The following is a 26,133-nucleotide window of genomic DNA, read 5'->3' on the forward strand; positions in this document are numbered from 1 at the left end:
TATTCTAACATATTTCCAAGTATGTTTCAACATATTTGCAAGTACGTTCAAACATATTTAAATACGTTCAAATGTATTTGCAAATATGTTCGGACGAGTTTGCCAGTCAAAAATGTTTACTTCACACCGGCAGTTCCGAGAATACCAGTGTCTTCTTTTCCTTTTGGCTTTGTAGTGTACTTTAAGATTATTATGATGCCTCTTTTGACGTTGAGCGTCTTGGCATCACGTTTTGTTGGATACTAAAAGTAATAGTGTATTTTGCAAATTATCTATTAAAATACATCTTAGTAAGTCCCCTAGATGGCAGAGGCATAGGTTTTTGTATTCCTTCGCTCTGCCTCCTTGTGCCATTAAGAGACGTTACGTTTGACTATTCTTGTGGAGCTGAGCCCATTATTGTAAATAAGCCAATAAGTAACCCCACAGTGTGTGTCTGCAAAGCAAGTACACTCTATATGCAAAGCAGACGCGCATTGTTAAAGAAACTGGCAGGAAGTGATTATATTTGTAATTTAATTTCCTTGGTCACACATAGATAAGAAAATGGAACGGCTACAGTTGGCCAAGGTTGACTAGAGCGAGGCTCGAATGGGACTACAACGTCATTGTTTGGCCGTAGACGTCCGAGACAACACTACTTACACGGGCAAAGGACCCAGTGGGAAATCATAGTATATTTGATGATTCAATAATAAGTCAAGGACGCAAAAGCAATGTTAACACACAAAACAGCGCAAAGACTTGAGCAATGCAAAGACATGTGAATTCTCAGTCAAATTCAAGTGCAGAATAACGAAACTGCTTTTCCTTCTGTCGGTCTCGTTTCAATGTCAGTTCCGGTGAACAAATGTAATCAGTGCGGAGGCCTGGGTGGCGCGTCCATCACAAAGAGCAACGGCTCATTGAGGATTCCGCAGGCGAAATGAACTGAAGTCCTAGCAAAATGTGTGTCTGAAGGACACGATGTATACGCGCCTCTCTCCCTCTTTAGGCTTTTTCTAAGATTGTGGGGCCGTTCACATCAAGATTCCTGACTTCCATAAAAGTATCCACCTTAAGCAGTGAAGGACACAGCATTGCGGTGGCCATGTTCTTATTTCGACTATATCAGATGTTTTGAGGCTAAAGAGGGATGACGACAAGGGAGACGGAGAGAGAGGTAGAAGGTTCATCACAATGCTGTACAGATTTCAGGGACAGTGTGAAGCTATTCCCCGTCATCTAAAATCCTCTCTCCAACCCTTTGTTCTCTGCTCTCCTCCCCTCTTCTTGAGTCTGCTACTCCCCTGCTGTCATGTCATTCTTCACGTTTCCATTTTTTTCTTCCTTTTACTCTGAACCCAATTGTACTAATCTATCAGAAAAGTGGCACATGTTCAAACTGAATTATTGAACTCCAAAGACACTAAAATGTAAAAAGCATGAAAGTATGGCTTTATTATAAAATTTATTACGCTTCCAAAATGCTGTCTCAAAACTTGTCTGGCAATCCACATACTACTTTTATTTGACAAAGAAAAAACATAAACACATGTATACCTGCAGAGATTTATGTAGCATTACTCATCGGACAAAATATCCTGTGCTTTGCCAAATGACGTTGTAAGATTTGAATGTTACACTAGCACCACCAACAGGCCAAATTGGAACCTGTTCAGTCAGTGGTACTTCCTCTTCTGTAAACTTCAAACTTAACTGTAAATTCTGACAATGCTTTCTAGGTACATTTATTTAACTCAGCTACAGAACGACAAGTACGGTACATACTAAGTTTTCATCATGTTGGTGGTGGTGTAACATAATTCGTGGGACATGGCTGGATAATAAGTCTAATTGATGAGAAGGGTTAGTGGATGAGAAGAGGTGTTCTACACATGTTGCCAGCTGCCTGCAGGAAGCGCCAGTGGCCTTTAAGCAGGGAGACGTCCTCTGATTGATGTCTGTTTAGCAAATGCCCTTCAACAATCAGCATCTGCAATCTCATATCGCTCTGGTTGCATTCCCAAGCATTCGTCTGTTTTTTTCCTCTTTTTCCTTTGTGCATAAATGTCTGACAATGTGTTTTTGCAGCTTGATTCAGGCCATCTTTTTTTGAAGACATTTTCAAACAATACCCCCAACCCCGTTCCAAAATCAAGAAGTCAAAATTCATTGCTGGATATTGGAATTTATTCAAGGGATCACACACCACTTTGCAAAAGAGAATTGAAGTTTAAAAAATCCAAAATCAAGAAGTCAAAATTCATTGCTGGATATTGGAATTTATTCAAGGGATCACACACCACTTTGCAAAAGAGAATTGAAGTTTAAAAAAAAGAAGAAAAAAAGAACCCATTTGAAAAGTACTTCTACATTAGATGTAAAGTGGATTTCCGGCTCTCTCAAATACCAAATTAGATTTCAAGAGCTTTCTTTTAGAGAGGAGTGGGCGGACCTGAAACAACAGCAAATGCTGAGAGGTACAGCTGGACACAAGAGTACACTCCACAGTGAATTGGATATTTGATGTTTAGGTGGGATTCTATTTGCAGTTTGAGAGCTGATGCAGGATGACCCTCAACAACATTTGCCTCGTTTACACAGCAATTAAACGCTACCCCGTTGCTAAACTGAAAAAGAGACAAAAATCCTCTGTGGATTTAATAACAAACTCATTAGCAGGGTCCAACAGGGTGGAACTGCCTTTTAATCAGAGCAACACCTGATTATCGCCCAATTAACAAAGCTAGTGCCTCTTAATTTCCCCCACTTTGGCACATTGAGAAAACAAGCATAAGCAGCTCAAAGTCTGTGCTACCCCTCCTCATGGGAATGTGAGACAATGTTAAATGTAATGTCTTTGGAGGCAGTCTGTCATCTGCTGGGCCTAACACATGGCGGCTGCAACCTTTTCGCAACACGCTTCCAAATCATGATTGGATGATGTATGCATTGTCACACCCGATACAACAAGCAAGCAAATTAAAGCTTTTGTTTATTTAGCTGAGAGGGATGCTTTCTCTGAACAAAAATAATCTGGGGTCCCAACTGAGGTTTGAAACACAATAGATGCAATAGATCCTCCGTACCATGTGAATGGCAGGTGCTTCATCTGAAGAGGTAAAAAAAAAAATGTAACCCACAATTCTGGACTTGCCTGCTCTTAACCAAAAAATAAATAAAGGATACAAATATAAAAATAGAAGCCTAACACAGCCCTCTAAAGACATTAACTCATGATGGTACGCCCTACATATTTTTTTTACAATACTGTCTGTTCATATATATATATATACAGTATGCATGCAAAGGTGGTGGAAACACTTGAAGAGTGGGGGCACTATAAGCGGGAGGCATGGAAAACCATGCTCAAATCCATTCTGTTGTTTATTTTAATCTTTGCTGCATATAATTATGCAACTGATAAGCACAATAAACATTTATATATATATATATATATATATATATATACTTAGACATGTTCAGATAGGCACCAACTAGTGCAATAAATAAAGGGGGTAAAAAGATGTGTGATAAAAGGAGCAAAAAGTCACATCAAGGACATAACACTTCACTAATTCAAACTTCAAAATAAAGGGACACAATATAATCATTATAAAAGAGATCCTCTCATGTGTATGCGCTGAAAACATACTTGACAAATACATTTAGAAATACAAAGAAAGAACAGAACAGGGATGGATTCAGATGGTCTTGAAGAAAACACTTCACAGAGAAACCTTGACTAAGAACCAGAGAATTATTAAGTACATAACTATCCATCCATCCATTTTCTACAGCACTTACATTCACACCATGGACAATGAACCCTGTATGCATGTTTTTGAATGTGGTTACCCACAGAAAACCCACTGAGGCATAGGGAGAACATGCAAACTCCACATAGTAAGCGTGGACCAGAGATTCAAACCCAAAAGTGGTGCATAGAGCCTCATTAAAAGAGGTTTTTGTGCTTTGGGTGCTGCTGGTAGATTTCACCATTTGGGAGAGCATCTGAAGAGCAAATTAAGTCTGAAGGGTTATTAGAAAAAAAATATTACTGGGCAAAAAACAGATCTTTTGCTCTGGCAATTTTGGTGTAGCCAGCAACCGCTTAAAAGCCATCTTCGGTTTGATTTAATACAGCCTGAATACCAATTCTGAATAACATTGGGTTTAATACTTGGGATGATAGCACAAAAAAAGAGGGGAAAAAAGGCCAGCATTGGTCACATTGCGCTGAAATGACCAGATACAAGTAAATGCTTAGTTGAAAGGCATTTGGAAAGTCCTTAGATCAAGGATGGGCAACTGGCAGCCTGCGGGTCGTACTCTAATTGGGGTGCGGTGTATAAAATGCAAAAATATATAATGAAAAAAATTAAGCTGTAGTTTTAAGTTGGAATATCACCATTCACCACTAGATGGCACTAGTGACATTACACCGGTTCTTATACAGTACTGAACCTATACAAACATAGTACGTCAATAATAGTAATTTTGAGTGAGTTGATTGAATATTAAACATGACGCCATAATTTTAGCTTCTGGCGTTTCAAAATCATTTCTCTCACAGAGGTGCTGTTTGCAGCTGCCCTGGAGACAATTTAAGGATGCAAAATGAACCATCACAATTTATCTCAGGTTTGAAAAAGCACACTACCTGCTGAGTTAATCTAATCATACCTATATTTGCACATACACGCTTTTAGTAAATGAGGCTTTAGTGTTTCTAAATCTGTTTGGAAGATGGCTTCCCCATTGAGTCTGTGCATGTGCATGTTCATTGCACCCATGTTCTCTTTCATACTCATACCCAAGTGTTGTGACCCATTCAAGGTACTGACATGTACCTCTTGAAAGCTAGCTTACTCTCACTAAATGCAGGGTGAGGACAAACATCGCTGAAGCAACGACCGGGCCGAGGAGTGACCCTCCATGACTCCACTATCTTCTCCAGGTCTTCTAGGATGTCTGGCACAATAACTTGCTCAGCTAGGAAGATGATCATTTCCACAACCAACAGCAGAACCCAGCCTAAAGCCCCCAGCCAGTAAGAGGAGCCTAGGGTGGAGAAGTCCTGGTAGATTTCTTCAGAGTGCTGATAGGTGAAAATGGACCAACTGAGTAGGAAGAAGAAACCTGCCAATGGAGGGAGAAAAGGGGTAAAATCAAGAGTTAGAAAATGAACAATGTCATTACGGCCTATCATTGGATGTCTAGAGCTTTACAAAATAGTTTTTATGATAATGATTATGAACAGGGAAATTACAATATATATTTAAAGACACGCTACGCTCAAGGTTATGTAAATGCAGCACATTAAAGTCTTCTTGAATTTAACCCAAACCAACACAACAAAGTCTGTTTGGAGGTTAATAGAAAACAAAGCTATTTTTAGGACTTTGCTCCGAAAGTGCTATATTTAAAACGTGCACAACAACAACAACAAGAGAGCAACAATGTCCCACCAGATCCAACAGATAGATGACTTCCGTTCCCTCGTGTATTTAGAATAAAGTAATATGCAACATCTGTCCATGTTCTATAACTCTTAAATTAAATTAAATTAAATTCCAGGGCACATATAGACAACCATTCATAGTTACACTAATGGACAATTTTGTCTTTGTCTAAAAAGAAAATCTATAAACTATTGTTCCCATTTTTGTGACAGTGTTACTCAGTCATATGAAAGTAATCTTGGGCATGTATTGCATTACCTGTAGATATCATGGTGAGAAGTAACAAGGTGGTGGGATACAGTGCCTGCCCTGCCATAAGGAGAGAACGAGTGTTGGAGTAGGAGCGCACTGTCTCTGATGTCCAGCAGAGGGCGAAGACCAGCGAGAGAGCCCCTGTGCTTAAGGCCAACAGGAAGGACAGAACCCCAAAAACTCTCTCTGCTTCCAGGGCTGCATCAGAACAGGCACAAAAACAAAAACAGGTGAATGGACCTTTCGTTAAATGTCTGCTACAAAAATGTTTGCTTTGTTGCTGTAAATGTTGTCCACTCTGCATTTGTTGTTGTTTTTGTAAATAACAATTAATGTATCTATGTTAATCTGTTTATGCAAAGCAGCATATACAGAACAATTAAGACTCAATAGCACAAAGTACAGTTAACCACTGCCTCCACTTATATTGATTAATTAGTACAATAGAATATTACGCTAAAAAGCCCTGAGTATGTGAATTTGTGAATAAACTGAAACATCATTAGTTTCATTAACATACATGTTTTGGTGTTCTGTAAGATTTTTCTAATGCAAAATATGATTGGGAAACGTTACAGAGAATATTAATTGTACATTGTAGCGCTTAAATTTATGAAAGAACAACAAAAGTGCAAGCTAATACATTCCTTGTACCGTCATATACAGTATAATAGTATACAACCAGCCACAACAATATGATCACTTCTGAAATATGTTTTCTAATACATGATCTGTACCATATCTGTATTCTGCCTTTACCAAAGTAATAATGCGTCAATGATCGATGCCACGCACGTATTAATTTAACACTGATTATTCTTATGGTAACAGTTTGCAGTGGCGTAGAACTGGGCAATCATAATGAGATGTGTTCATTGTCCAATATATTGGTTGCTTAATTACATTAAGTAAGTTAAAAATACAGAACAATTCTGCAGTGCTGAGAACTACAAATATTTTAATGAACATATGTTAAATGAATACGCCACTGAGAGTGTAAATCAAAATTAAACATTGGGATATTTGTAAACACAGACGTGGATATCATTTAATAGTCCAAGTGGTTATGATGTTATGGTTGGTCTACTTTCATTTTTTTTTAAAAATGTGTTTAATTAGATGTAGCATGTATCAAAACACAAATTTGGGGCATCAGTGTGCGACTGTTTGGAGTTTAACATGTTTGGGGAATAAAGACTAGATAAAACATCCTCCACAGCAAATGTCAATAAAACTTGTAAAAAAAAAAATGTTTTAAGTACCTAAATCAATGTGAGGCTTTCAACTATTCTCAAGCTGGTTCAGTGCATGTTTCCTTTCCACCAAATGTAAGCTTCAGTTGATAAAAAGAATGCATCTCTCAGCATAGGAGCAAGCTCAAACTTGTTTACTTCTTCAGAAAAGGCTCTTCTGTTAGCATGTGGTATGACTCCCTAAGCCTGACTAGTGGTATTGCTTATTGTCAGCACAAGACAAATTATTACATTTCACACTGCCTTATATTTAAAACCATCAGACATGTTGCGGACTTCATGCTCACCGTTGAAGATCACACCATCTTTGTCATGGTCTTCCTTTGTGTTATTCCACTCAGTCCAGAGTCCACCACCCTTAAACCAGAATGGTGTCCAGACAGCATAAGACACACACAGGCAACCACTAAGCCCCACACAACACTGTGTGAATCTGAAGCGACTGATTGCGTCATTTAATTCTGGAAACCTCATGTTTATTGTACTCTAAGTGAGGGGAAACAGAAGTGACATTTTCAGGTTAACAGCCTCTCAAACTTCACATTGTTTATCAAATTCTAACATGTACAATGATGTCAAATGATGATAAATGTACTGCCTTACCTTTGTTCAAAGACAGATTAAAGCATGTCAGCCTTTCTTGAGTGTACCTCTACTGTACAGTATTCAACACCTTGACTCATAAATTCTTTTTCTTTTTTTGCAGTGCTCATCCCCCAGAACAACCCCTTCGTCATACTCCGCCTACACTGAAGTGGAAACTCCCCCAGTTGTGGCATCTTTGTGGCCCACCATATCACAGTGCAAGTGGGGAAAAAAGCACGTGGTAGGCCTATTTGAGGAAGTAGAAGGTTGTGTGATTACTTTAAACACATTCAAAGAAACTTCGCAAATTAAAAAATAGTCAGTCATATTTGTGAAAGATAGAGAAACTTGGTTGGCGAGAGAACAGTGAGAAAGTCCACCCTCAAGTGTTCAGTGTTATCACAATTGCTTCCCATTGTCATTCAACTATCACTCTCTTCCCTTTCCATTCATGAGGGAGAACTGCAACAGCCCACACAAAGTGAAAATTAGGCAACTAGACATCATATCTAAAATGCATACAGTTACAGTATGTGTGTGTTTTTAAATCTTCTATAGTTACATAATGAGCTGACAAAATATCAAAATGCAGTAACAACATGGAAAACAGCATTACCATACCGTCTTTTAATTGATCAATCACAACCTGGAAAGATCACAGCATTTTTCAGTTCTGATTTTCCAACATTTGGAAACTCCTTGCTTCTAACGGTGTGAGAAAAGTGTAGAGAATGTCTTCTTCTATTCAGGCATGAGTGCCAAAGTGCACAAAGTGATATTCAATCATGCTTGGATGAGTTTAATGTGGAATGTCTAGTCTTGCATCGGTGAGGTAGATGAGTCAATAACATTTTTGCACACTGCTATAACTGCAGAGGGGACTCACTCTCTTTAAGTCACTACTTGAATGATGATGGCTGGTATCTCACAACCTTCATACAGCATACTGTATAATTATACAGCAGTGATTCTTAACCTGGATTCTGAGCAATTGTGGTCCAGCACAACTCGTTATCTAGCAAAACTAAAGGAACACTTCCTCAAGCTGCATGGACATGAGGAATACAAGAACACAACACTTTGTGAATTCAAGGTGAAGAGAGCCACATTCGATGACAAACCTACTCTCCCTGTTCATTTTGTTCACCAGTAAACCCTATGCCTAAAAACAACATATTTTATTTTCCAATAAAGAAGGTTTCGGCAATCATGCATAAGGAAACTGGTGGGGTTCAGTATTTCCAGCAAGGTTATGAACAACTGCTATAGCAAAGATTATTTATACATATTTAAATGCAACCAGGTTCGCATTAGAAATGAGAATCTGTTCTTAACTCATTCACTGCCATTGACGGCTATAGATGTCAAAAATTCATTTGAACTATTTCTATTAGTTTTTTTTTTCAATCCACTTTTGCTAACAAGAGTATGAAAACCTAGAAAAAAAATGTTTATTGTAAATTTAGAACAGATATAAAATTTGTGATTAATCGTTAGTAAACTAGTGAAGTCATGTGATTAATTACAATTTTTTTTTAATTAATCGGGCCTAATTAAAAAAAGTATTAAAAATAAGGGGCATTTAATCGTGATTAATCGCATGATAATTTTATATCTGTTATTAATGTACAATAAAAAAATCTGTTTTCATAAAAAAATTAATTTAATGAAAAATTGTTAGAAATAGTTCACATAATTTTTGACATCTATAGTCGTCAATGGCAGTGAATGAGTTAATTAATAAAAGGAAATTGGATGTTTTGGTTATTGACATTTGGCATTTAATTCAGCATACAAATATCCCAACTATGGATGAATTCCAATGTGAAATCAGTCTCCCATCAACACTCAACTATAAGGCATCATTTAAGATTAAGTCTGGTCTCAAAGCCACCCAGTTCTTCTTGTCCTCTCGGTAAGAGCTTCCCCTCCTCCCAAAAAAAATCAACTGCCTCCTGTTGGGTGTTCATGTTGAGCTTTGTGCCATAAAGATGAAGTGACGAGGGATTCTTAAGTGCTGCCTGCTGTAATTTGGCAGCGACATCTTCGCCTGTGCATCCACAACTTTACTTTCTGGCTTGTGCCAACAGGGCTTTAAACACATCAAGAATGTCTGGGTCCTCCCCTGCAGACCGTTCTGGCGTGTTCTTTTCCAACCAATCAGAGGAGCGGATTTGATGTTTGAGCGTACCAATCAGAGAGTCCAGGCTCTCTGCAGGCTTAGAGGCTTGGCAGTCCAGCAACACAAACTCATCAGGGCCCGGCGAGCTTGTGTCAGGAACAGAACTCGCCTTCTCCTTCAGCTGGTCTGATGACTTGCTCTGGGGGGATGATGTTGAATTTTCAATTGTGGCATTGTCTGAAGGTGCACTGTCCTCTTTCACTGGTCTCTTGCTCTCCTCACTGGCTTCTTTGACAATGAGGGAATCCCTGCTGGTACTGCTTTCTTTGATTTCTTTTAAGGCCTCTCTGATTCTTTTCAGTCCTAAAACAATACAAACAAATAAAACACAAAGCAGGTCAGTAATTAGTATTCAGTTAGCACATAAACGGAGATCAAATTTGTATGAAATGTAGCTATGCACTCATTTATCTCACAGTTAACAAACGTTTGCATGCTCATTTCACACATTTTCACCAGGAACTCCTTCAGCCTTAAAGCTTAAGATATAAACTTGACAGAGCAGACTCCCGTGGGTAGCTTCTCTCATCATATTTTTCAGTAGTGAAGCAAAAAATCTTTTGAGCCAAAAAAAAAGAAGCATTTCTACACCTGTAGAATACATCCTTCCTAAAATGGATACAGCGCAAGTCAACTTGGCAGTAAATTCATCTTGTATTAATGTAATGTTGCATTGTTACCTACACATATTCACGGTTCGGAATTTGCAAATTTACAGTTGTGATTTTTTTTGTGTGTGTTTTAGTATTCAGATCAAAGCAATAAATGTATTGATTAGACACCATCTGGTAGCATTTTGGTGCCAAGGAGTTATGTTGAAGTGAGTTGGTGAGCTGTATTTAGACAAAAGTTGTGCTTTACCACCATCCTGTAGCATCTACAAGCAAATGTAACCCTTACTTATGTTTTGTTTCAATCATTTAATTGCTGGTCACTATTAGCGGATGAGCTTATAGCACCCTATAATGTAATAATTTCCTGAAAATGTAATAACACCTGAAAATGTAATCCAATTAGCCCTTATCTTGATCAAAAATATGATAATTTCACCAATAATGTAAGAAAAAATCCTGACTGAATTGTAATAACGTTTTTAATGATAAAGTAATACATTACATTACTGGGGATTTATTATATTTTCAGGTGGATCTTCTTCCTCAAAACAAATAATGTAGAAATTCACAGCTAATGTAATATATATGTTTAGTTTCAGTCCAAAGTTCTACATTTTGTGTTTTGAGAATCTAATACTGTAACATTCCGGTACATTCACAGTGGGTGTTAAAATGTTGGTGGTAATTGTTGATTTCAACACTTGAAGTGTATTTTTAACACTGCCTGATTTAAATGGAGGTGAATGTTGGAGTGATTTGGCAGAGTTGAATTACTTAGCGTTAAACCAACCTCTGCACAAAGTTTCGGTAATCAAAGTAAGCTCCACCCACTTGATTGGAAGCGCTTAGCCGCATACAACATCAGTCCAATTTTTTATTACATTATTGGTCAAATGATTACATTATTGAGTTTTATTACATTTTTGATCAAATTAACTGCAAATGTTATTACATTTTTAAGCATTTTTTAATTTTCAAGAAATTATTATATTATGGGGTGCTATTGCCTCCAAAATAGAAAAAATGATGCTAGATAATTTGTGAACAATGATATGTACACAGTGGGCTGCACTAAATATTACTACTGTATAGCTAATGACGGACCAAGTTGAAGGTGGCGCTGATGGTCGGCAAAGACGATGCGAAACCAGCCAGGAATAGAGCAGGAGAAGGCTTGCCCGCAACTCAATACAACTTTATGTTTGAGGAAGCACCGCCACATCCACAACTCCTCCTCAAATGATGGGGCTCTGAGAAACTAGAAAAGCAGACAAGAAAGTGACGTCAAACCTAGCGAATACAATGATTTTAATGACAATGACTTTTCCCCTGCAATGCAATTACCTCTGCACAAATTAGCATTTGATTATCAACCCCAGCATCACAATGTGACCTTGGTCAAGTTACCTTCCTGAAGTCAGCCCAGACATACAAAGCAGCAGGCCTGTCCAGGTAGTCAATGTCCATTGTCTGCAACTCACTCCTCAGGTAGCAGTGAGCAGCCCTCAATCTCCGTCTGTTCTCAGGCAAAAACTCCTTGCTTATCCACTCTACAACATGACAGTGTGAAGCATCATTAGCTTCACAGCAGTAGTGTACATTGTGTGACAAAGTATTTGTGCAGCATGATTTGCAGCGCAAGCTGAAAGGCACAAATATATCCCTCAGAAGTAAGAGAGGGACACATGTAAAAGCATACATTTTGATCTGAACCATACACGCTGAGCTTCCACAGTCAGGTTTACCAAATTTTACAAAGAGCGCCCCCCAATAAAGTGACTCTTTAGTTCGGTTAAGTTTTCCACTGTAATTGCGTTAAATTATTCAAACCCAAAAACGTGTAAATAAGTTTTTTAATACTTTGTCCTTCCCTCCCAAAAACATGTTTACGCGTTTTTTTATGCAGCTTCTGACATGAAGAAGTGGCTAAAAGCAATGGTAGTTATTACCACAAAACAAAACGGCTCGCAGGTGGCAGCAGAGTACAAGAGATCAGCCAGGGCCATGATGCAATAAGCTCTTTTTGACAGTGTTTTCACCAGGAATGTGAATATTGATTAAACTTAGCTATATTCTAATGCTAATTGCTGCAAAACTGATAAAATAATTAAATTCATTTGCTAAGTCTTCCTTATTGTAAAGACAAGTACTGTATCTCCTTTTAAGATAAGGCAAAGTGGCTTTTCCCGTGTTCTTTCTAATTAAACTATTAATTACTTTCCAGGTTTCTCTAATATTGTTTCTGCTCCTTTCCATTAATTTGCTGTAGTAACTCTCTTTTACTTTTACGTATTGATGAATTTATTTTTTATATATTTTGTATCTCTTCTGTTCTATTGCGTAAAAAAATCTTCATATAAATATTTTTTTTATTGGATTCTGTAGGGGTTTAGGTTTTATCATAGCATTCATTAAATATCCTCAAAAATGAATTATAGGCTATATTTGTGTGGTAGTTAGCTATCTAAGGAGTGTTACAGAAATAAGTGTGTGCTGTCCTGAAGGAGAAAAAAAAGGTTCAGACTCGAAAGCTTGACTGTCATATATATAATAGTAAGTAATTTAAACAAAGTAACATTTTTTAATGTCTCCTGGAAGGTCACACAAAATTGCCATTTTGATGCACTAAATGATCATCTTCCAATGGAGCAAAGTAACATTTAGGTTAAAACTACAACAGCATTGAACTATACCTCTGTCCTGAAGAAGTTGTGCAACCTGGTGTTGAGTTGTCCCAGAAATACCATGTAATGGGCCCAATTGGGCCAAAGCCTCCACGAAGTCTTGGTTCTCAGTATAAAGAGTGCCTATTCTGTTTCCAGCCATTGCAAAGTCCTGGAAAAGGCAAGATGAAGTCAATAAGTGAAACAGCGCTGACAGCAAATCTTGTGCAAGGAAATGCTGAGAATTTACAGTTCTTTCAGGAGTCGTAAAAAAAAAAGTCCCCCACATAGCACAGCACGTACCTTGCTCAGCCCCCACATTATATGTGTCCTCTGTGGGTCGGGCAAACTGAAATAAGGGCACATCATTAGCAGTTAAGAGGCGATCTTCAGCCATAATTATCATGATAAAGGGTGTACATGAGTAATAAGAGCATAGGTTAACATCGTACCTTTCCAGACTGAGGACACTGTGAAATGTTACTGATTCATCAAACACCGTCAGCATGTAAACTTCATCAATGATGGCATGGAGGTCATTTCTGAAATAAGAGACAGATATATTTAACGTAACATAACATATGTAGTGCAAAATGTATAATGACTGTTTTACAACAAAGACAATAAGACATACAGTAAAGGCATAATACATTAGTATAAGAGAACTGTAAACTAAGGTTACAGCAGCTGAGTAACTGTGAAGTTCTGCAGTGGCTGTTTTGCTGGCAGGACCATTTAGAAAACAGCAATTTAGAGCCCATTTCCCGATGACAGTGCTGCACTTGACAATATGCTGATTCTAAAGAAGGATGTTAAAACACCATAAAGAACACTTCTTATATGACAAGAGGCTCTCAACTGTAAAATGTCAACAGCTGTATATGATGTTTTGGCAAGATGCAGGACTGCAGAACAGGAGGATTACATGAAATGTCAAGTTATGTAATCTTCCATCCATCTAAACCACTTAGCCTAATTCCAATGGAATTGTTTAAAAAAAAAAAATAACAAACTCATAAAGCAGGCCTGGACAAAAGCGGTATCCCTAGAAAACCATAAGGACATGTTCAACCTTGCCAAACATATCATGTGAGTTGCTCGCTGTCGACCCCTGATTTACAGAGACTAAGCCGAAAGAAAAAAGAAAAGAAAAAAAAGTTTACAAATAAATCTGCCTTTTTTTGTTGTTGTTCCAATGCATTTCAGTGGTTGTTAATTATACACGGATTGTTGCTAATCGTGGGCCAGCCTGGTTCCTACCCCTGCAAATTGCGGGATTCCACTGTAAAGTTTTAAGCTGTAATATAACCTTTCAGCATTAGTCGGCTTGGGGGTTGAACGGGTCTCTAAAGACTCAGTTCCCATCGTCACATTGAAGAGCCGTTCAAAAGACTCGATTCGTTCGTGAACGTCACATCACTAGTGTCCGCGGAAATGCTCCCACAGTCAGTCAAGCAGAGCGCTTATGTAAAAATACGGTAAATCGAATGAATGTATGAATGGGGCAGCGGGTAACAACTTTAGTGTAGCCCAATATAGCGGAGTAAGAGTAGTGTTTCTTCTTCACACATCTACTCAAGTAAATGTAAAAAGTATTGTGTGGTAAAACTATTCTTAGAAGTATTTTTTTATTTTTTTTTATTTACTCAAGTAAATGTAACGGTGTAAATGTAACTCATTACTGCCCACCTCTGGTGACCACTGTGTGGTTTTCTTTCGTGAACAGGGAGGTCCCAACAATTTTGTCTGTCAAGGTCGCATTATTGGTGGGGGAAAAAAAGTTTTGAAATGAGCGGTCTTATTTTTTATCACAAAAACCTGGCACAAAAACCTGGCACAAAAACCTGGCACAAAAACCTGGCACAAAAACCTGGCACAAAAACCTGGGTGTGCTGACTTTTTATATCCACTGTACATTATCTTTTGTTATATTGTCGCAGCTATGTGAAAAAGACTTATGTCCATTTTTGTCTTTTTTTTTTTTACATGTTTGTTTTCAGGATGAAATTGAATGCAAACATCCCAAAAATGGAAAAATATTCAAATATATATATATATATATATATATATATATATATATATATATATATATATATATATATATATATATATATTTTTTTTTTTTAAAAAGACAAAAACGGACATGAGTGTTTTTCACATAGCAACAACGATATGCTATGTTATGCCTTACCATGTTACCATATGCCAGCACATGTTCACTGAGGGGCAAAACACACCTTTTGGCAAACTCCAAGAAGGAAAGCATCTCCTCTGGGGTGTAGACTTCAGCAAGAGGATTGTGAGGGTTCATCAGTATAATAGCCCGAATGTTCGCCCCCTATTTAAAAAAAAATAAAAAGTTGCTCATCAATGAAACAGGATCTTGTTTTTTTTTTTTAACTGCTTCCAGAATTTACTTTAGATGGGTTAGCATGTTTTCAGAAATATTGACACATGCATGGATTACCTCTTGCTTTGCCCTTTGCATAGCTTTCTCCAGTTTGCACACGGTGAGGTGAAAAAGTCGACCATCTTCGTCAGTATCCTATAAAGGTTTTTCAAAATAAGAATGCAGGTCTCAACACCAAGAGGAAGCTTGCTTGGGGGGGAGTGGGGTGGGGTGGAGACACCGTCTCCGCCCTGCAGCTCCCCTCCAAATTTTAATGCACCACACAACTGGGGGGGGGGGGGGCATCGGTTGGGGCGGCCGCGGTATGAAGCAGTGCTGCGGTCGCCTGTCCGTGTGCACCCCCCCCCCCCCCCCCATTAATTTATTTTAATGCACCACATACGCTCATTGACATGCCTGGGGGGCGGATGGATCGGAGCAGGGGGGGATATCATTTCCCTCTGCTCCGGTTCACCTGCCCCCAATTTTAATGCACCACACACACACACTTATGTATATACACTGGGTGGGGTCACACACACGGTTTAGGGGTAGAGTTCGCCAGTCGGCGAGCTGGCGAACTTAGTAACAGGGTTAGTTTTTCACTTTGATCGTTGGGGTGACGACCGGGGCCTCTCCCCGCTGGGCCTGGGGTTCGGGGATGCCGCCCGTCCTCCGGTGCCCCCATCTCCCCTTCTGCCCCTGGTGTTCCGTCCCTCCGCGTGGTGGGGTGGGCGCGGGTGCCCTCTCCGCTCCGCTGCCCGGCCCCCTCTTCGGCGCGGATGCCTGGGTGCGGTGTGTCCCCGGGGTCTGGGGTCGGGGGCTGGGGGGCTGTCGGTTGGTGGGGGTGGGGGCGGGGGGCGGGGGCGGCTTGGTTGGTGGGGGGGTGGTGGTGGGGGTGCCGGGGTGGGGGGTGCTGGGGTGGGGAGGGTGTCTGGGGATTTGGGGACCTGGGGGCGGTTGGGGCTGGGTTGGGGTGGGTGGCGGGGGTGGGGGCGGGGGGGGTCGCGGGGGGAGCGGGGGTTGTGGGCCGGTGGGGTGCCTGGTGGGCCTGCAGTGCCCCGTCCTGCTGCGTTGGGTTGGGGGCGCGGGCCGCGTTGGGGTGGGGGGCGCTCCTGCTCCGGGGTTTGCTCTCCGGCCGGTGGCCCCTGCGGGGCCCGGGGGTCGTCCTTTGGCGCGGCCGCGGCCTGGGGGGCCCTGAGGTGTTGCGCTTGCTCTGTCCTGGCGGAGGTCGACGGCTCCCCTCTTTGGTGGAGATTTTCATGCATGCTAGATCCACCACACCAGCATCTATCGAGACTCAGACACAATTTGTTTCTCCCTCAGGTCATTGATTCGGTGGAGGCTGGTGTCTGTGGATCTCACTCTGCTTCGTCTGTCCTTTCTACCTTTCCTCAGTTTCTCCTTTGGGCCCTTGAGGTTTCCCTGATTTGTTGGAGTTGGGATGTCTTTGGGGTTGGTGAAGGTTAGTGGCCCGGTGGGTGGTGTCTGGTCGGTGCTGGGCTTCGCTTTTCTTTCTTTTCTTTGGTCCCCCTTTGGGTCTCCTGGCGGCCCCACGACTCTGGCTGGATTTTGAAGTGTTCGGTTTAGGTGAACGGTATGGGAATTCTTATTTATTTTTATTTTTTTTCGCACGCACGCACGCACGCACACACACACGCACGCACACACGCACAAACACACATACAAAAAAAAAAAAAAAAAAGGGAGAACAATGATGATGACATTTCAAATGATCAATACTGAGATCTCCCAAAAAAAAAAAAAAAAAAAAAAAAAAAAAAAAAAAAGAGGAAGCTTGCTGAATAACATTAACTTGTGCACCATAAGCTAAAGCGCAACATGACTAAGAGTGCTGCTGAATGCAAACATTCAAGGCAGTACAGGGGACCCCCGATGTTTGCAAGGATAGGGACCAAGCCTTACCGCAAACAGGGAACCTTTGTTAATAATTGACGCTCTCTTGTAAAAATGCAAATAAGAAGTGGTGGATTGGGGTTAGCAGTAATATTTGAATAGGTGAATTTGCAAATGCTGTACCCTGAATATTCGGGGGTCCACTGTATGTCTACTGTTTATATGCAAATAAATCCAAGATGTATGTTTCTACCTCACAGTCGAGCGGAACATGAAACAACTTGACATCACTATACAACTGCAGGTCCTCAGTAATAACACCATAGAAAGGGCTAGGAATGAGAATGGCATCTACAAAAGACACACACAAAAAAACGTTTCTGTTGAGATGCAACTTAGACATGGAACGTGGAAACATTCTCAAATAAAATGAAATATGTAGGGCTGCACAATACAGTTGCGCTTGAAAGTTTACATACACTAGGGGTATGAGCGCACTGTATGTTGAGACAAAGGCTTAATGCCCATCAAATCCAAAAAACTGTGGCATTTTTTTGATATTTTGAAGTTGACAAGTAAAGATATGCATGTGAATTTTGGTGACAATTCCTAGCATTTTTTGCGTCATTAAGTGCCATTTAACGTTTGTACATTTCCAGTTGTGCTCATAAATTTACATACCCCAAGGGTATGTAAACTTTCAAGCACAATGTATATCGAAAAATATTATCATGGCGATAATGACACATGCAATATGTGTATTTCAAAAGCGTGCAATAAATTCATATAGAATTGTATTTTTCGGACTTTGAGCAATCAGATGCTATCTTAAATGTGCATTGCCATCTAATAGGAGTAAAGTATCTCAGGGCATTACTAACACAAAACTACTATTACTGCATATGAATATGGTGAGCCTTCTTAATGATCCGTATGAAAAAATTATTTCATTAGATAATAAAGATGGCATTTCTTTAGGTACATGTTAAATATTGCAATAAAATCGATAACGTAATACAGTATCATGTTTTTACAATCTTGTGCAGCCCTAATATCTATATTGCTTAACGGGGAGCCAAAACTTTGGGGGGGAAAATTTAAGCATAAATACATTGGATGTGCTAATATTGGTACTTTAATATAGCTTTCATGGTTAAGAATTCAACAGAATAATCATTCAATATAAGTAGGTGCAAATTGTTTTAGTACATCCTCCACTCTCAAATATACAGTATAACTTTTTTTTTTTTATATACAAAAACAATGTACGTATTATGTGTACATTTGGGGACCTACCTTTTGGGTCACAAATGACGGCTGCAATGCACGAAAAGAGGGAACTGCATCCATTCATCACCACAACCTGAATAAGAACACAAATTAACAAAGTTATTTCACAGCCGAAAAGAACCTGCTGAATGGCAAATTGGCCAATTATTCATATAATTCTAATTAACTAAATTGGCAACATCAGCGTTATAAATGAGTGTGGCCCTTTAAAAAAAATTGGAGAATTGCTTAAAGCCTGAAAAGCCAGTGGGGGGTGTTTCTGCTCATTAAAATTACACTAATCACAATTTCCTCATTAATTGTTGGTCTCATTCAGTCTTCAATACAACAAATACTACTCATTTACTCTGTCAATTTTAGAGGAAACAGCCAATAAGGCATGTTATGTTTTAAGGTACTGTATATCAATCAACTAAGAAACCTAAAAAAGCTATAAAATAATTATGGTACAACAGGTTGTTGGTGATATGATAGCCTGGATACCGAAGTCAGTCTAGGTGCCATTGAACAAGGCACAGAACCCAGCCAACATCACAATAAGGGCCCTGTTACCTTCAGTCTGACATGGCTATTAACATGTCTGCAAGTCTAGTCTTGTTCTCGGTGTGGTACAACAAAAAGAACTTGAATTTCCCATCAGAGAATAAAATTTGAAATTTAACTGGGAGTGGATGCCATTCTGCTTTACGTGTACTGTTGAGGTACCCCTAAACAAGACACAAAACAAAACTGTGTGTGTGTAAAACATTCAATTGCTAGACTAATTATGTTAACTGTCTTTTTTTGTCATACAATGTCAGCAAACTATTAAACATTGCATGAAATTACTTGACTACAACAAAATATGATTAAGTTATAATAATGAAACTGTTACCTCGCTATGACAAAGCCATGCCCTCTATTAACTCATTCACTGCCATTGACGGCTATAAACGTCAAAAATTCATTTGAACTATTTCTATTAGTTTAACATTTTTTCTCAATTTTGTTAACAAGAGTATGAAAACCTAGAATTTTTTTTTTATTATACATTTAGAACAGATATGAAATTCGTGATTAATCGCAAGTTAACTAGTGAAGTCAGGCGATTAATTACAATTAAAAGATTAAATGGCCTTTTGCCCCTAATTTTTTATCTTTTTTTTCTTAATGAATTTATGGCAGTGAATGAGTTAATGTCATGTGACCGCTGGAAATATGCTGTTGCTCATATGAAATGGCAAAAAAATACATTGACTATGACACTGCTTAATTTATCACAGCTTTTCAAAACAATCTTCAGCAACAATGCAAATATAAGGGCTGTTATGCCGGAAGAGGTGAGATCAAAGCAATATATTGGACACGTATGTTAAGTTACTCCAAATGTGATGAAATCCTGGCAAAATTAAACATCTAACCAGTGATTTTGACATAAATTCAACTCACATTGTCAGCTTTCAATAGCTTTGGAGAACGACAGTAGTGAGTTAGAAACTTGGCAACCACCTCTCTCAGGCTGAAAGAATAAGATTGAAAAATAATTATTTGGAAAATTGTCCTTTTTTTCATTCAAAATAGAGGCAACCCACTTACAACGCATGTCCCCTCCAGTCACCATACTGCAACAGTGCTGGGTCAACATGTAGCATGTCCGATTGGGTCAACTGCAAGTGGAAAGTGAAATGGTCTTATATTGCATTAAAGTGAATCAAAATAGAAAAACATCGGATAGCACAACACGCAGCACATATTAAGTACCCTTTTATGAAGAAGATCAAAGCAGAGCTTGTTCTCACTTGTGCCCATATTGATGACACCCTGGGACATTGGGAACAGAGAAGAGAGACAGCTGTAATCACTTTTGTGTTGATAAAATCCGAAAAAACTGACTCACATTAGGGTTGTCTGTGTCATATCTGTTTGCTCCATAATGAGCAAAGCCTTCCTGGAGGATGCCTTGATGACGTCGAATGTTGTTACCACGTTTGGACAGGTACACACTGGCCTCAGGAGACGTCACGCCTCTCACAGTTGCCAAAGCACTCTCCGATGTGCAGGTCTTGACTGATAGGTGCAGTCCCGAGTGTGCATGTGTATTTGGTCGAGATGGGGATGGCGCAGAGGAGGCAGATGATGTCGCCAGTAAAGTTGACTGACGATCTTGCAGGGGGACGGGGGTGTTAGTGGGCGCTGTTTGCGTGGTCACAGCACCCTGTCTGACTGCAGTTAACGCCCCGGTAAGCATGCTGAACAGTTGCAGCTCGTGCTGACGCTCCTGTTCAGCTCTCCTCTCTTCTCGCTGCTGTCTCCGCTCATCAGCTTGCAACTCCTTCTCGAGACGAGTCTCCTCCCAGGAGACGAGGCGATCTTCAGCACACTGCTGCCACATGAGGAAGCCTTCAAGAGTTTTGTTGAGGGGGCCCTGACTGCAACACTTTCCACCTCCGTGGCCACATGTGGTTTTGCCTGCCTTACGACGTCTCCTCTGTTTTAATGCTGGAGGGGATCGGAGGCCCTCCCTAGATGTGTCATGTGGCACAGGAACGTTGCCTAACTGGGAAGCAGACGCATCAATGTTCAGGTCAGTTAAACCTGCGGATATGAGAAAAGCATGAGATGAGATGATTGCTGAGTGACATTTTCTTCATACTAAAATATTGAATAAAACTGTGACAACATTTCTACTTCTCAACAGAATGCGAGTGTGAATAGTTATGTGTCCTGTAATCTGCCTCTCGCCCAAAGTCAGCTGGGAGTCGGACATGATCCAGCTCACCTGGTTGAAACATTTCCTGTTTACTTTTCCCTCAGTAGTGATATTACAATGTTGCCTGCTCACATATGCACTGACAATTCACAACATTAGGACCAGTTGAACAATCTAGTAAGCAAGGGCAAACCAAACACAAATTGAACTATTCTTGCTATGCGATTGCATATTAAGTCAGTGCAGTTTGCGCAGTTGGGTGCGCATCAGTGCCAGGTGGTGCAGATGCAATGCAAGTGGGGGAGAACAAACACACAAAAATGTGCTTCTTCGCACACTCGCTTGAGTTGGGAAATTTGAACTGTAAGACACAAATTGCGTTGTGACAGACAATCGGCATTGAGAATGCATTGGCTTTGTCACACACAAGTCAAACAATGGAGGACAGAATAGTCATCTGTGAGCACCCTGAGCTGTACATCACAAGCAACTTCCAATACTGGGACCATGTCAAAAAGGAGGAGGCTTGGAGAATGATGAGCGAAGAAGTTGGCCTATCTGATAAGTGTATTTGCTTGGTTACAGCTGTTGAACTGTCAAGTGAAGTTTATTTATATAGCCCTTATAGGGAAAGTCGAGAAAAGTAAAGAAAAAATTAAAAATGTTTAATGCACCCCCCCACTAGTCAATTTCTGACTGTGTTTGTGGAATATGAGCCAAGCAGCAAAATGTACTCGTTTTTATCCATCAATGGGGCTGTCTATTTTTATTTTTATTTTAAATAATACTATTTACAACAAAAGCTGCCCATTTAACCACTGGTCACCCTCTGAGATGGAAAAAGAATGGTGGATTTTGGTACTGAATTCATATCTACAAAGGCAAAATTAATCAGAATGCCATATTTAGACTAGTGGGAGCGCATGAAACATATTCTTGTGAAGAGCATGAACATTTTGAGATTGACTTCCCCGCTAATCACAAAAGAGTCTCAAAGGGCTTCCCAAACACACAGTTGACAAATATTAGTGACATCCGCTAACAACCAATAGCATTTAGCATTAGCCAAAACCTTAGCACCATCCTGCTAATTGACTGGTGATGTTCAAAATATATTTTTTCTGTCACCGGTCGGAGGAAGCTCCTCCTCTTCTCCATTGTGGCATGGCACGAAAGGAGCAACTGCGTTCGTATCCCGTAATCAAGCTAACGAGAAACATGAGGTGAAACTTCACTTCACTTTTGGTGTGAACGTAGAATAGCAAGGGCTATTTGAAAACAAGATTACAAAGAGAGAAGTATTATTTAACAATTATAGTGGTTGAATTGTATGCGATATTTTGACTTCATCCCACCAAAATGTCCTATAAATTCCTCACAAGGAGTTAAGTTTTCAATGTTGCAAAGTATAACAACAACTATAAGCATCTCTATATTAGTATCCCAATCAAAATCTTATCTTTTTTACTTGAAATAAATAACTTTATATTTCATTTGGTTAAAATATTGCAAGTGGCAATAATGTTGTGATGCAATGTCTGTTGTAAAAATAATGTACAGTACTGCCGGTAATTTAAAAAAACAACAACCTGAAGGGGAACTTCTTGAATGAGCAGAATTGTCTCCTTGACCGTGTGTGTCCTCTGTTCCCAGCAAAGATTGTTCATCTGTTTCCTGTTCATCTCCTGATCTGTAACACAGATCTGGTTGCACAACATCTGTGTTCAAAAGAATTTCCTCACCATCCTCGCATTTTACCTCCAGTGGATCGTCAGTTTTGGGGGGCTGACCAAACAGAAACCCACCTGAAGAAGTTGGACCAAAGGAGCTTAGCGAGGAATTCCCCTGCAAGAACGAGTCACTTCCACCTGGGCTCTGAAACAATTGCTGGGCACCAAACGTTCCACCCAGAGTGGAGTAGGTAGTAGCCGGTCGGTTAGCTAAGACCCGATCCATCACGTCGTAAAATTTCCAAGATCTAAGTTTGTGGTTGTCTTTAATGCGACGATACTCCAGCTTCATCTTTTTAATCTTCTCCCTGCACTGGTCGCCTGTGCGGTACATGCCCTTTTCGCGCAGAATGAGTGCAATGCGGTCAAACACACGCTGGTTGCGCAGTGAGCTTTCCAGTTCTAGCTGGACGGACTCGTCGGACCACAGCTGGAGCAGCTCCACGATCTCTTGGTCGGTCCAGTTGCTGCCCCGCTCGTGCCTCCTGCAACGAGGGTCCATTCTTCCTCTGGCTGGTGGATACGTGACGTTACTTCAAACACTGTGAAAAAGAATCACCAGGGTAAACATAATCATCACACAAGAGATGAGACACGCAGACCACACAAGTTGACAAGGACTTTTTTTTTTATATCACTACTTGTGTCTTTAGTTGACAGAGTTTGTGCACCCTTTTTTTTTTTTATAGTTTTCTCTCGCTTTTTTCCCCCAGTAATGACTAAACAACGTCACTCAATTTCCAAGACTAAAATTAACACATGTTGCTGGTATTTCATAACAATTTGAGTTACACACACAATTTGAACGTTTCCCGTCTCTGTTTTGATTCCATTTCCAAATGATTCTCGGGTCCAATAATTTTAGGGGGTAAGCCCAAAGTTCCAATTATTTAAGAGTGGTCCAAACTACTGCAATCTATTTGTTTAGCATCCTGCAGCATAGACTAAAATTAATGTTTAGCACAGCCAGTGCCGTATTGGCTTCATTGTACTACAGTGCTTCCTTTCTACCCTGGTGGCAAGGCAGGAAAATAGAAGAAATTCATTCTCATCTCTCATGTCCTAATGTTCAGCTAAGTAACCACACATGATTCAATAAGGATTTGGGCAGCTCCATACGGAATGCTTCCGTTATGGTTTGTAAATGTTAAAATGTGAGCCTGCTGTTGCTCAGTGCAGAGGTGGATCTAAGCCTCCTTAGATTTTTCTGTATTTGGACCTGGAAAGAAAAAGTGTTGACACCACTGGTTTAAAAACACTAGAGGTGTTCTCATCAGTTTTATACTGCCGATTCTGATACTGATCATTCACTAGTGAGATTGCCAAACGATTCTGTTACCAATCACATGCATAGGCTGCACATTTTTCAATTTTAGAACTGTTCACTAACAATTATTGCAATAATCCACGCAGTTTATTAAGACTCGGTAAACATTTCCTAAATAGTTGACAAACCCTCTTCAAAAAAGTTTGCAAAAGACGTATTTTATTGTTTAACTCACCTGATTCAGTGCTGGTCTACACGTGAAAGAGGTGTTGGACCATAAAGACTCCTTTGCATGATACCATTTTGTTGGTTGTGTTGTTGACTGGTCATTTATTTTAACAAAATTAAGCCTGATCACTTTGGATCGCGCGTCTCACAAACGCTCATGTACACGCCACTTTATTTACGCTTTACGTCCTAATTATTATCACGCAAAATGGCAATTTTTTTCTAAACTTGAGGAAATGCTATTTTCCCATTAACTTTTCAATGACCTGTAAATGTATTTTCCGTAATTAAATACGTTTTGCACAATCATCATTTCCTTTCTCACCATAAATCAAAACTGCACGTCCTCGAAGTACATGCTCATCTTATCCTAAAACGAGAAATCTATATTCTTATAGGAGTCGTAACACGGCACGTGATGGACATTTGGAGCTGTTTGTATCATTGTTTACTGTCTACTGTGCGAAAGTGCGACACCGCAACTAAAACGAAACTACATCCGGGTCAACTGTACGTGCACGTAGCTTATTCCGGGATAACTATCCCGTGATAACAGAGAACGGCGTTCGCAAACGCTTTCTAGTCCAAAAGATGAACCGGTCCTGTTTTAGAGCGCCCTCTACTACGACGACTGACTTAATTCAACTGTAGTTTATGCATAAATCCACAAGATGGCGCTATCATACTGCAGTATAAATAAGAGCCCTTTTGTTTTTAGCGCGTGTGCACATGCGTGTGTGTGTGCGCGTGCGTGTGCGTGCGTGTGTGTGCGCGCGCGCGTGCGTGTGTGTGTGTGTTCTGACTGACAGATAGATATAAGATTGTTTGATGGCAACAAAAAAGCGCCATGCTAAGGAGTGTTAGATTAAATGTTTTATGTTTTCATTATGTACGTTGGATCAATCCATGAATTTATACGTCTCATTGGAAGGACATCTTCATTATGAATTAACTACATGATTTATTTGATTAATGTAACTTTATGAGGAAATAAGGACAGGGAGAGACTGCCTTTATTATTATTATTATTATTAAGACAGGGTGGGAAAATATGCTATTTAGTTTAAGTCAATCAAAAAAAAGAAATTGGTCAACACAAACATTTCTGCCTCAAAACGGGGGACGTCCGGGGGGAATACCCAGTAATCGATGGAATAATGCATAGGATAATCAATTCTTAATAAAATAAACTGACAAAAAATACATAGTTATGATTAGGCAAGGTAAAGCAAGCTAGCTTTATTTATATACCACATTTCATACACAAGGCAAGTCAATGTGTTTCAAACAAGCAAAGACAACATATACAAGCATCATCAAACCCAACAGTTAACAAAATCCAGAACAGCAAAGCAGAGAAATTAAAAAGAGCTTAGAAAAAATACTAAAAGAACGTGCAATGACAACGTTAAAACACATTAACAGAAAACGTTAATGGGACGTTTTATTTTATTTTTCAATGTTCATTCATTTAAAAAAACTATTAATTTCAATATGCAATTTTAAAAAAATGCTCTATCACATCAGTGAACATTTTCTTATATTATCATAGGTCTATAGCAACCACTGTTTTGCTGCCATATTTCTTCGGATCCCCGAAGGAGAAAAACAAAACAAACGTAATATTGCTTGCAAAGTGTGGTCTCTCCGAGGCATCGTAGTGTGCGTGCTTCGAACCTCAGTCGTT

The 26,133-nt window shown here is 39.7% G+C and overlaps 1 protein-coding gene across 5 annotated transcripts; it reads right to left on the reverse strand.

Moving 5' to 3' along the window:
• Positions 1–2,244: 2,244 nt before the first annotated feature.
• On the reverse strand, positions 2,245–24,964 carry accs (1-aminocyclopropane-1-carboxylate synthase homolog (Arabidopsis)(non-functional)). 5 transcript variants are annotated; one of them, XM_077568596.1, is made up of 19 exons: positions 24,454–24,964; positions 23,027–23,493; positions 22,811–22,924; positions 20,409–21,106; positions 20,273–20,332; positions 20,108–20,178; positions 19,961–20,030; positions 18,539–18,605; positions 17,496–17,593; positions 15,464–15,541; positions 15,234–15,334; positions 13,449–13,538; positions 13,300–13,345; positions 13,027–13,168; positions 11,741–11,883; positions 11,438–11,591; positions 7,240–10,022; positions 5,706–5,897; positions 2,245–5,124 (listed from the first exon to the last, which is right to left on the reverse strand). In XM_077568596.1, the coding sequence occupies exons 2-17, from the start codon at positions 23,451–23,453 to the stop codon at positions 9,604–9,606; spliced, it is 2,778 nt and encodes a 925-aa protein (XP_077424722.1). In that variant the 5' UTR covers positions 23,454–23,493; positions 24,454–24,964; the 3' UTR covers positions 2,245–5,124; positions 5,706–5,897; positions 7,240–9,603. The 5 variants fall into 5 exon arrangements, with proteins under 5 accessions (XP_077424722.1, XP_077424721.1, XP_077424719.1 ...); XM_077568595.1 differs by having other exon boundaries at positions 22,811–22,939; XM_077568593.1 differs by having other exon boundaries at positions 7,240–7,438; positions 7,556–10,022; positions 22,811–23,493.
• Between the last annotated feature and the right edge of the window lie 1,169 nt (positions 24,965–26,133).

This window comes from Vanacampus margaritifer, chromosome 6 (genome assembly GCF_051991255.1).
Source record: "Vanacampus margaritifer isolate UIUO_Vmar chromosome 6, RoL_Vmar_1.0, whole genome shotgun sequence".
NCBI lineage: Eukaryota > Metazoa > Chordata > Actinopteri > Syngnathiformes > Syngnathidae > Vanacampus > Vanacampus margaritifer.

What these genes read in the sequence shown, in the direction of transcription:
- accs (XM_077568594.1), bottom strand. Translation starts at nt 23,453, where the DNA reads ATGGACCCTCGTTGCAGGAGGCACGAGCGGGGCAGCAACTGGACCGAC. An exon ending in ATGTTCCGCTCGACTGTGAG is followed by an intron (nt 15,542 to 17,495) that starts GTAGAAACATAC and finishes AAACCTTTATAG; the next exon opens with GATACTGACGAAGATGGTCG. An exon ending in TGCAAAGGGCAAAGCAAGAG is followed by an intron (nt 15,335 to 15,463) that starts GTAATCCATGCA and finishes TTTTTTAAATAG; the next exon opens with GGGGCGAACATTCGGGCTAT.